At 35.4% G+C, this 13,088-nt stretch overlaps 1 protein-coding gene across 1 annotated transcript; it reads left to right on the plus strand.

Moving 5' to 3' along the window:
- The first annotated feature begins 201 nt into the window (after positions 1-201).
- On the plus strand, positions 202-2,117 carry LOC131874726 (disease resistance protein TAO1-like). Its single transcript, XM_059218626.1, has 3 exons — positions 202-1,017; positions 1,119-1,397; positions 1,500-2,117. Exons 1-3 carry the CDS (start codon positions 202-204, stop codon positions 2,115-2,117), a joined length of 1,713 nt encoding a protein of 570 aa, XP_059074609.1.
- The last annotated feature ends 10,971 nt before the right edge of the window (positions 2,118-13,088 follow it).

A 13,088-nucleotide genomic window follows, 5' to 3' on the forward strand; every position in this document is an offset into this window, starting at 1 on the left:
TAACACAGTTTTTCTGCAAAACTTACAGTTGGAATCCAGAGCGGACTCGAAAGTGTAATTCAGCTCCTTGATTTGAATGCACAGGATGCATTACCGATTGTTGTGGTTGTGTACGGTCTTGGGGGAATTGGGAAAACTACACTTGCTGATGCTGTTTATGCACAGATTGACCTCAAAACTTATAAACATTGTAGAATTCATATGGAACAAAATTGCACTAAGAAAGATCTTAAAGTGCTCCAACGGCAGATTTTGTATGGACTGTTCCAACAGAATGTGGAACTGACAGACTGTGACCAAGGTCGAGGAATGATCTGGTCGCTTTGCAAAAAGCATCCCAGTCGGCCTTTATTTCTTTACATTGACAACGGTCTTAAAAATACAGATCTCAAGCAACTTCTGCCTGAAGACTTGGGCAGTTGCCTTCCACCCAGAAGCAGAATACTTGTCACGACTAGAAACCTCCATGAGACAGACATATTCAACGCCAGGAATATTCAACGCCAACAATATCGTGTCAGTTCTCTTCCACAAACACAGGCCAGAAAGATTTTATTGAAGAAAGCTGCTGATTACAATGATGAAAAGAATATTCACGACCTTCTTGAGCTGTGTGGTGGTGTTCCGCTTCTGCTGGAAATAGCTGGTTCACAGCTGGCCATAACTAGCAGAAATACAATTAATATAGTATTAGAGTTGCTTAGAGAAGGGGAGAAGGTGGAAGAGGACGATATCAGTGACCGTATGGTTGATTTTGTTTACCACAGATTATTACCACCTGTGAAAGAGGCTTTTCTGGATATCACATCCTTCTTTCATGATTGGCCAACTCAAAAAGTGACCTACATAGTTGGAGAGGAGGAATTCAGAGCTCTAGAAGATGCTTCATTCATACAAAATTCTCAAATGGGTACAGTGATTGTTCATGACATAGTTCGAGCAAGAGGAAAAAAGATGTCAGAACAAAACAGAATCAGGGATCCCGAGACTTTATTAAAATGCTTGGAAGATGGAGAGGTATGTCAGAGTTACAACATCTGTTGATTCTGTTCTCAAGATTATGAAAATACTTGTGTTATTCACATTCATAATGATATATACGGTTTATTTTCATGCAGAAACTTAAAAATTTAAAAGGCATCCTTTTATATGAAAAGTATGAGCAGCCTCCAATCGAAATCAATGAAAATCATCTAAATTGCATGAGCAATTCCTTAAGAGTGCTATCTTATGAAGGATCCCAAATAATATTCAGGGGGAAATGTAAGAAGCCATTTAAACAACTCAGAAACCTTGGAATTCCTAGTAATGTTGCTAATTTACCAATGGAGTTTGAGAAACTTGGGCGACTTGCCAGGTACAGAGGCCCATTCACGCAAGGCATGAGTTTGTATGAGGTAAGATCTGCATCTTCAGATCATATTTACCAGTCAATTAGTTTTTATCAGAATTTATAATGATAATTAATCCTTGTTCATATTTTTTGTGCAAATATGTAGCTTCCTCCAAGCCTGCTCGCTTTGCACTTTACAGGTTCTTCTGAGAATGCAGTTGAAAATTCAAAACTACCAACTGAGATCACTCTAGCTTCTTCGGTTGTAAAATTAGGCTTTTCTGATTTGAAAAATATGCGAAGACTACCAGATGGATTGGAAAAGCTATCAAAGTTACAGGAATTATATTTAATTGATTGCCATCAGTTGAGAGAACTTCCTTCCAAATTGGGGGATCTCAGCAATCTACAAAGGTTGTGGCTAGATCAGTGCCATGAATTGAAAGAGTTGCCTTCAGATTTTGGGCAGCTTAGCAATTTGACATCAATATATTTAAGCGGCTGCTCTGCATTATGTGTATTGCCTTCCAGCTTTGCACATCTCATTTCCCTAAAACAGTTGTACTTAGATTATTGTACAGGCTTGAAAAAGTTGCCTTCAAACTTTGGACAACTCCAAAATTTGGAAGAGTTAGATTTGAGCCACTGTTCTGCGTTAGAAGAATGGCCATTAAGCTTCAGAGATCTCACAAAGATGAAGAAGATGGTTTTGGTAGGTTGTCCTATGAAGTTAAAAGAATCATTACCTTATAATATAAGTAATTGTTCTATTGTATTTCATTAAATATTTTTTCAACCATTCACCTTTCAATTGTTTTTTTTTTTTTTGATAAAAGTGGATGAGACCACTAAAATTATATTGATTATATATATTTTTACATGTGTCTGGTTCAAAGAGCACTGGAGGGAAATAACCAGTAAGAAAACCCTTCAGTATTGCTCAAGAAAACATAAGCCTATCTACCCATTACAAAAAGCCCATAGGCATACCAAAACCCCCTAGATACATTGCCATCCGCATTAGATATAAAGGAAGTTGTAAGAATCAGTCTAACAGGGAGCATCTGAAGATAGAGTCAAGAATGTCCACCAATAAATCAGAGCCATCACCCCAAAATCCAGCCTGTCTAAACACCACAAGAATCCAAAGCTCTGAAGAAAACAAAACTCAGAGCCATGAGAGAACCAAGAATAAGAGATCCCGCCATCACAAATATGGTGAGCAAACATAGACAGATCCAAATAAGAAGCAGGAGAGGATATTGAAGACCCTCAAGGAGGAGGATGAGATCGAACCAAAGAATAATCCAAAGTAGTAACCAAAGGAATAATATCAAAATAAGAAAACCTCTGCAATACCACATTAACTGCTCTTTCCAATTCCTCAGAAAAAGCCACCATCCGCCGACTTTGGCAAGAATTCTCCATAGAAAACAGAACATGATGTTAGAGTGAAAAGCAAGACAAAGATCGAATGATAGCCATAAGTGCCCACCAACAATCAATATAACTAAGAACGGGATCACCATGTCATAATTATCACATCATGAAAGAAACCTGCTAATATGAGGATGATCACACAATGATAAAGTCAACAAATAGCATAATATCCCCAATCATTAGAACAACTACCTGAATCACTGATAGATCAAGATACCAAATGAAGAAAAGAGGAAAAAACAAGTGCTTAATCAGACCAATAGAAGAAACCCAACCAATTTCCTACCCCATGAATGAAATCTAACATAAGATATCAATAGCACAAAATTGTCATAAAGCCAACATCTTTACTACATATACTAATGAAGCATAGATAGTGAAGTAGGATTTCAAGAAGCAGGACCACCTATAAAGAAAGCATCTTCATGCAAGATGCAAGAATGTCTGAGGGAGAGACCTCCAAGAAATCGACACCCTCCACAACAGCCTTATTTGCTAAAAAATCCGCAATGATGTTGATCTCCCTAAAACAATGCGAAATAGAAAGAGTGGAAAAGCATTTTAACTGCTGAAGAATGTGATCTGAGAAATATTGAAGATGCCAAGATAGACATTTCTTGGCTACAACCGCTTGAAACACGACCATGGAATCGCCTTCAATAACAATGTCTTTAATGTTTAATGAAAGAGAGATATCAAGCCCAAAGGAAGCCTGAAACTCAGCCGTGTTGTTGGTACCATGTCCAATTTGTTTAGCCACAGCTTTGATGACTTTTGAAGAATGATCAAAAATAACTACTCCAATACCAAACTTTCTCGGATTCCCCTTTGAGGCTCCATCAAACTGAAGTTTGAATGAAGGGAATGGAGGGGGAGTCCATCTGACCAATTTTTGTTTAACCAAAGAAGATAGACCTCCTGATACAACCCCATGGGAAGGCAACAGACGAAGTGCGGACCATTTCCAAGTAACCTGATTATCTCAATGAGAGAAAGAACTATGATGATCTAAGTTTTTATGAATGAACGAAAGAACCACCTCACTGATGGAGGTTAGAATTTTACCAATTATTTCAGAGAAAGTGGCATTTTTATGATTAAAAATTCTAGAATTTCTTTCAAGCCAAATATTCCAAATTACCAATGATGGGGCCACAACCCAAAGGGATGAATAAAACGATGAGGAAAACAACAAGGGCCGGGCCATGAAATGCGAAAGAAGATTGGGACCTATCGTAGAAGACCAGCCAAGCATGCCAAATAACCAATACCAGCACTCAGAAGCAAATGGACAAAACAAGAAAAGATGATCCATGGATTCCATACAATGACCACAAAAAACACAAGGAAATACAGCCGTAATCCCAAGTTTGTCCAAGTGCATTCTGGTGAGAACCTTATCTTGGACTGCCAACCAAGCAAACGACCCTGCTTTAGGAAGACAAGCCGGGTGCCAAAAAAGCTTAGTAGGCCAGCAAGGGGATGGAGAAGTCTGAACTAAAGAATTATAACCTTCTTTAACTAAATAAGAACCAGCAGCACTCTTAATCCAAACCAAGGAGTCCTCTTTATTTTGGAAAACAAGGGGTCTTTTGTGAAGTTCTTCCACAAAAGCCAGAATAAGATTAATATCAACCGACAAGGGAGGGATAATCTTCCATTTCACAATCACACAAGGACCAGAGGAGACAATGTCAAAATAATCGGCAACAAAAGGCCCCCAAAATTCTAATAGAATACCAGACAAAGGGAACCAGTCTCGGATAGCTGAAAGGGCAGAGTGCCCATTCTAGACTTCATCCCAAAACTGGACTTTCTTCCCATTATTGACAACCCAGGATAGATGTGGTAAAATAACCATCCTACATGAAACCAAAAAATTCCAAAAAGTCGAACCTTTTGGAAGAGATGAAGCAGTAAAAATCCTTTCTCTGGAAGCACCCCTTAAATACTTAGCAAACATGATGGTAGCCCATTTACTATGAGGGTCAGTATATAACTTCCAAACCAATTTTGCTGCCAAAACCTTATTCTGAGCAGCTAAATTACGAATGCTCGCACCCCCCAGCTCTTTGGGAAGACAAATTTTGTCCCAAGCCAAGAGACGAATCCTCGGCTTATCACCCAAGTTATCATTCCAAAGAAAGGTCCTAAGGGAGACCCTAATGTTCTTAATAACTTGGGGGGGAGCCTGCAAAATGGACATCAAATATGTGGGGATGGCATTCAAAGCTGACTTAATTAAAAGAATTTTACCAGCCATCATCAGCCACTTATGATTCCAGGAAGAGATTCGGGAGGATATTGAATGAACAATTTTGTTCCAAAAGGAAGCCTTATCCGACCCTAGAAAAAAAGGAATACCTAGGTATACACATGGAAGGGTCCCAACTTGAAAACTCCAAAAGCAGACGAGTCTAATTTGAACTAGAGGGGAGACATTCACAAAAAGGATTTTGGATTTATGATTATTAACACTTTGTCCAGAAAAAGTTGCATAATCATAGATAATTTTCTTAATAACACGAGCCTCCCTTAGAGAGGCTGCCCTGAACAGAAGTGTATCATCAGCAAACAAGCAATGAGATTGCAGAGAAGGGAGGCCATCTATTCTAATACCTGACCACAAACCAGAAGCTATAGCACTAGAGATGGCCCTACTTAAGGCTTCTGCCAAAAGGATAAATAGAAAAGGAGACAAAGGATCCCCTTGCCTAAGTCCCCGAGAGGAAGCAAAAAACCCTGACGGGGAACCATTAATCAAAACTAAAAAGCGAGCAGAAGATATACAAGAAAACACCCACTTAACCTAGCAGTGCGAAAAGCCTAGATGATATAAAACAACCCTGAGAGCTTGCCAATTGACCCGATCATAAGCCTTCAGCACGTCCAGCTTAAGTATCATAGCCGAAACCTTTTGTTGAGAAATGGAGTGTAGAACTTCGTGAGCTACATAATTTTTGAAAAAAATATTGTAACACACATGTAATGTTCATAATTTTCTTGATGTTTTTTTTTTAAATAATCAATAATTTACATGTGTATTTATTTTATTTTAAAATTCATATTTACTCTTTCTTTTAGTTTTATTAAAATTCATTAAAAGTCAGATTTTTTTAAGATTTTCACATAATGATTTATAACTATGAAAGAAATATATTTTTTTGTATAGATATAGGTTAATTAAATAAATTTATATAAATGAAGTATAAATTAAGTGGAAGTGGAGTTATTTTTGAAAATTAAATGCAAAGGAAATGCATATTTAGAGTTTGATAATAAGGATAAAACATGAATATTAATGAATTGAGGGATCAAATTTTCACAATATAGAAAATTAATGCCCTTGATGTATGAAGTATCTTTGAACTTTATACAAATTTGAAAATCTACACTCGTCAATCTCATTGTTCAAGACCAATCTTGTGCAAAAACAAATCATCTTTTGGGCAAAATTTTAACTTTATTGAATGTTGATTATTGTGATGTAGGTTGGTGCGATTCTTGATCTTTGTTGATGTGTAAAGAGTGGTAGTATTTAAAAGTGGTTTGGAATAAATTATTGAATTGCAAGGGTTAATTTTCTCCTCAGTCAGCCCCTTTCAAAGACTAACTTTGCAACCTTGGCCAAGTGTTAATAGACTACAAGCAAGCAATGCCCTAAATGTCAATGTGAATTTTGATACAACTAGTGCTCCAAATTTGGATGTTCATAGGAATTCTCCTAATAACTAGAATTTTTGAATGATTTAGGATGATCCTTAGATGATATTAATGTGTTTGAATACCAAGACAATGAATAACTACACAAATTTGTTGGATATTCCATCATTTATTCCACATGGGTAGTTTGTTTTATTTGTTTTTGTCTTCTTGTAAACATATGTTGTTTGCTAGAACAACTTAGGATATTGTTTATTACTTGTTGAATCGTGAGTGTTATTTTTAAGGCACATAGTTCACCGCATTTTTGCCTATATATTTGTAGAATGTATTTAACAGAGTGTGTGCAAATATTGTATTCATTTTGTTCTCTGATATGGTATCAGCATAGGATATGGGCATTATTTTTGCATTACTCAAATAATGCTTTGTGCAAGCATAGGAGAAATAATTGATAATGCATGTTTGGTGCCTATTGTTCTATGGGCACTTTCATCTAGATACAAGGTGTTTGTGACAATTCTGAATGTCATTGAGACAATACCCACTTTTGAGAATCTCATGAATCTCCTCCAGAAAAAAGAGACTATCAGCCAAGATCATATTGAGGATGATCATGCCATGACTACATGTCATAAATGAAAGAAGCCTATGAGGCAATTTAGTAAAACTCTGAAATTTGGTAATTCAAGTGGACCTCAGGAGAAGTGTCCAATATGTGAGAGAGTTGGACACATTGATGTGAAAAATTGTTGGTATAACTCCTTCAATAAAGAATCACCCAATAAATCACATCAAATGAAGTCGTTTCAAAGTGGCAAACCAAGTTGGGAGTAGAAGAACAAACAACAACAACACAATTTTGCTGAAGTAGAAGATTCTCTAGATGAGGAATATGTGCTTTCAGTCATACTTAAGAAGATGGTTCACAGCCTATCTCTATTTGGTATGTGGACTCGAGTGCTACAAAGCACATGACTAGATAGAAGAAGTGGTTTCTCATATTGAAACCCCATTATGGTACAATCACTCTTGGAGATGATACCACCTACGACATCAAAGGTATTTGTGACATCTCTTTGAAGTTTGACATACATAGTTGCAAGCTTTAATATTTTGTATGTGCCAGGACTTACCAAAAATCTTCTTTCTATTAATTAATTTCTTGATCATAACCGTAGGATTGAGTTTGATACCAATTAGGATAAAAAGATTTGTCTTATCAAAGATAAGTCTAAAAGTGAAAATATTGTTTCTAGTGTTACTGAGATTGGTAAAATGTTTCGGCTTGATATAGTTGCTCATAATCAAGCCTTGGTGACTAAGGACAATGATCTTGCTATTCTTTGGCATCATAGATTTTTTCATTTGAGCAATAGTTACTTGCTGAAACTTAGTCAAAAAAGCATGGTCAAAGGTCTTTTGTCACTTGGGAAGTCAAATGTTGTTTGTTCTAGTTGTCTTGCTAGAAAACAACATAGAGAACCCTTCTCTCTCAATGAGCATCATACAAGCCAACCCTTGCAATTGGTGCATGCCGATCTTTGCAACCCTATGACACCTACTCATAAAGGATATAGATACTTTCAACTTATTATTGATGATCAAACAAGGAAAATGTGGGTATATTGTCCGCAACATAAAGATGAAGCTTTTTCCTACTACAAAAAATTTTGCACTCTTGTGGAGAAGGATACAAATCATCGTATTCATGTCCCCTACTCATATTGAGGGGGAATACAATAGCACAAAAATCTCCACACATCTAAAGGAACATGGAATTCGACATTGATTGACTGTAGCATACACAACTCAGCAAAATGGTGTTGCTAAGTGGAGAAATCACATCATCGTGGAGATGGGTGTTTATTTGCAATAACCAACTGATTCTCTAGAATTCCAACTTGTCTCACAAGCTCATCTTTATCATGTTGCGTGTGAATCAAATTTGTATTTAACATATCATTTTCATGACCAAGTTTCAGATTTTCATTTCCAACATCATTAAGTCTTGAAGTCAAATCATCTTCATTCTTCTTCCTATTCTCAATATCCTTACATAACCTTATAGTCATATCTTGCATTTCATTCTTCATATTATTGTTTTCTTGTCTCAACTTATTTTCAATATCTCTAAGAGTTTCCTTTTCATCATCATCATTCTGCATCTTTTCATGAAGTTCCTTTCTCTTATTTTGTGCTATAACCAGATTTTCTTGAAGTCCTTTAATGAATTCCTTAGCTATCCTCAAATCATCTTCAAGTTTGATATTCTTCAATTTTTCTGCATAAAAATCTTCAAGAGCTCATTCCAACTATTTTCTTAAGTTCTCCATTTGTACCGGTGTAAGAATCTCCCTCAAGCTGTTAGGCTTTTGCAAATAGAGGACCAGGCTCTGATACCAATTGTTAGATTCAATGACAGTCCCAAAGACACTAAGAGAGGGGGGAATCAATTTCTAACCGGTTGACTTAATATTTAAACTTATTTATAACTTTGCAACAAAAAAAATGTATCGGTAAATAAGAATTATTGCAGTAAAAAAAAAAAATAGACACAACATAGAAACACACCACAACACAAGATATTTAACGAGGAAACCCAGTGTGGGAAAAACCTCAGTGGGATTTGTGACCCACAAAATTTATTCACTGGCCAATGAATAAATACTACTTACAATAATGGGCTTGCACATGCAGGGAGGCCAACAACCTAGAGCTCACTACTCAATGAAGAGTCACACTAACTACAAAATGGATTATTAAATCCAATACAATGTATTGCTCAAAACAACATCTCTAATGCTAGGTTTAGTACTAGTTTAAGCTCAGATAGATAGATACCTTCACTGCCACTAAACAATTATTTTCTACCATACATATCATGTCATCCAATCTAATCTACCATCAAAATGACCTATAAGATCTCATACATATATAAGCCTTTTATAATATACCATTTCGGCTTAGAAAAGATAATTATATTACAATAAGAAAAAGTTCATCCCATGTCGGTTGGAGTGTCATTATGCTTTGTTGCCGATGTAATCTGAATGCTGGAGTAAGTGCCTATCGGTGCTAGTGTTTGTCGGTGTACGGAGTTTGTGATGTCGGGCATGTAGAAACCAATTGCTGGTGAGTTGTTAGTTGGTTGCCATCAATGAAAACATCAACTATTCTCATAAGAGTGTAGAATGCCAACATGAAACCGACAAGAAAATCACATGTTTAAGATTAGATCAAGGAGGAGAATTTACATCTAGAGAATTTAATGCATTCTGTAAGGAAAATGGAATCAAAAGACAACTATCAACACCCTTGACACTTCACCAGAATGGAGTTACGGAAAGGAATAATAAAACCATTCTGGATGCAGCAAGAACCATGATGATGGAAGAAAATCTACCTCATGTGTATTGGAAAGAAGCAATGAATACAATGGTTTATACTTTCAACAAAGTTCACATCAAAAGTGAAATCGATAAGACCCCTTATGAACTATGGTTTGTTCATGCTCCTACTCTTAAATACTTTAGAATATTTTGAAGCAAATGTTATATTAGAAGAGACATGAGTATATTGGTAAATTTGATCCTAGAAGTGATGAAGGAACAGTTCTTGGTTATTCAACCAGAAGCAATGCATATAGATTTTATAATAAAAGATTGTAGAAAATCATTGAGAGTACTAATGAAGATAGATGAACATTTTAGAGGAGATTCAAGATCTGTAGAACCAATAGTTGAAATTATTATAAATGAACTGACACAGATTGCACCAGTACAGAGTGAAGAACTAGTCACACCGACATCATTAAAGAACTCAACTGTGACTGCAAAACAACATCATGTGAATGTAAATCAGAATAAACCCAGGTATGTAAGATTGAATCATTTAGAAAACCAGATAATTGGAAATAAGAATCAAGGTGTTATGACTAGAGGAAGATTGGAAAATGAAGAGGTATGTTTAATTTCTCAAGTTGAACCAGCATCTGTTATTGAAGCATGTCAAGATGAACATTGGATAAAAGCAATGGAAGATGAATTAGAACAAACTAAAAAGAATAATACTTGGACATTAGTTCCCCAGCCTAAAGACAAAAATGTAATTGGAACTAAATGGGTATATAGAAATAAAATTAATGAGGAAGGTAAAGTAATCAGAAACAAAGCTAGATTAGTTTGTAAAGGCTATTCACAGAAAGAAGGAATTGATTATAATAAAACCTTTTCACCAGTAGCCAGAATTGAGGTAGTTAGACTATTTCTTGCATTTGTAGCTCATAAGAACTATTAAATTTATTAGATAGATGTAAAATGTGCATTTTTGAATGCAGATCTTGAGGAGGAAGTTTACATTGAACAACCTGATGGATTTCATTGACAAATGATAAAGATATGGTTTGCAGGTTAAGGAAAGCTTTATATGGATTAAAGTAAGTTCCCAGAGCTTGGTATGCTAGACTTGATAAATTTCTTTTAAAGCTTGGCTACACAAAAGGTAATGCTAACAACAATTTGTATTACAAAGTTACTAATGATGACATTTTGGTTATTGAAGTATTTGTGGATGATATCATTTTTGGAGGTGAAGATGAGTTATGTAAAGACTTTGCTAACAAGGTGCAGGAAGAATTTGAAATGTCTATGATTGGAGAGATAAATTTTTTTCTAGGTTTACAGATTTCACAAATAGATAAAGGTATATTCATATTTCAAACAAAGTACTTAAAGGAACTTTTAAGAAATTTGGTATGCAAAACTCCAAATCGGTAAGCATTCCTATGACTACAACTGATAAGTTGACATTTAAAGATGATTCGGCTCCTATTAATCTGACAAGGTGGAAATCTATGATTGGAGGATTACTATATTTGACACAAACCAGACCTAATATAATGAATGTAGTATGTATTGTATCAAGATTTCAAAGAAATCCTAAAGAAAATCATGAATCAGCAGTTAAAAGGATTTTTTGGTACCTACAAGGCACAACAAATCTTGGTTTATGGTATCCTAAGGATGAAAATTTTGATTTATGTGCATACATAGATGCAAATTGGGAAGGAGATGTAGATGATAGATAGAGTACCACTGGCCGTGCATTCTTTCTTGGCAGAAGATTGATTTCATGGATAAGCAAGAATCAGACTTGTACATCATTATCTACAATAGAATCAGAATATGTTGCAGCAGCAACTAATTGTACTCAGGTATTGTGGATCAAGCAAATGTTGAAGGATATAAAGGTAAAATGAAAAGAACCAATAATTATTTATTATGATAATTCAATAGCAATTGATATAGAAAAGAATCCAATATTTCACTCTAAGACAAAGCATGTTTCTATTAAGTACAATTTTCTGAAAGAGAATGTTGAAACAAATGAAGTGAGATTGGTTTATGTGAATACTAAAGAGAAAATTGGAGATATCTTTACAAAGCCTTTGCCTAAAGAAACATTTGAATATCTTAGAGAGAAGCTTGGGGTAATTTCCCCATCGACAGAGACTTGAATGATGAAGATTGGCATGATATTGACAGGGACTAACAAAAAAATCTTTTTCCGACTTTGATGAAAGAGAGCTACTGCTAAGGGGGAGTAGTTAGTTGTATGTTATGATTTAATTCTTAACTACTTTGGAATTTGATGTCAAAGGGGGAGAGATATCTATGGAAAAAAATTGTACTCTAGGGAGAGATGAATTTTGGTTTTGGTTTCTGTTTTGGCTCATAACTTTGTATTGATCTATATTGGGAGATTGTTGGTTTATTGGTTTTTGGCATTCTGTTTTTAGCACTTAGATGTTTTTCCATCTAGTGTTGCCATCAATGCCAAAGGGGGAGATTGTTGGTATTATGGATGACTTCGTCATGTGTTGCATTGGTTTTGACATTGATGTCAACACTTATCTTTTGGAAGTCTACATTGTTGATTTTGCACTATGGTTATATTGGTTTATTGTTGAACCGACACATTGCATGGTTAGTGGCTTATGTACAGTCACTGGTATATGCTTCACCGGTAGGTTATATTGCTCATCAACAGTGATGATAACTTGTTATCATCTAGAGATTATTTGGTTATGTCTAAGACATGGATTGGATGTTTGGATTTGGTGTTTTGCTTATTGGTCTAATCGGGTTGACAGATTTTTCTTTATCGACAGTTAAGTCTAGGTTATGGATAGGTACATGATATTTTATTCTAGATCAGCACTTCACATTTTGGAAATGATTTATTGATTGGATAATGTGTAAATGTATTGAGCCAACATTTTGTATTGTATCAAGACTTATTTGTAATTGATTTAATTATAATATCTTTAGTGAGCCAACTTTAACATAAGGTCTTAGGTTTTGTATAAATGATTGTAAAATCTTATTGAAGATCATAATTATGAGTGTGTGTGAATATTGAAGAGCGAAAATAAGTAGATCCTTGTGCGAATCACATATATATTAGATGAAGGTTGAAGGAAGGTTATGAAGGTGTTTGACACTCATAGTTAGAGCTTAAACTGGTACTGAATCTAGCATTGCACATGCTATTCTGAAGTAGTACATTGATATTGAATTTAACCATCCAATTGTAGTCAGTGTGACTCCTATTTTGTGATTGAGCAGTGAGCTCTAGGCGGTTGGTCTTT

Source organism: Cryptomeria japonica, chromosome 4 (assembly GCF_030272615.1).
Source record: "Cryptomeria japonica chromosome 4, Sugi_1.0, whole genome shotgun sequence".
NCBI classification, from domain to species: Eukaryota; Viridiplantae; Streptophyta; class Pinopsida; order Cupressales; family Cupressaceae; genus Cryptomeria; species Cryptomeria japonica.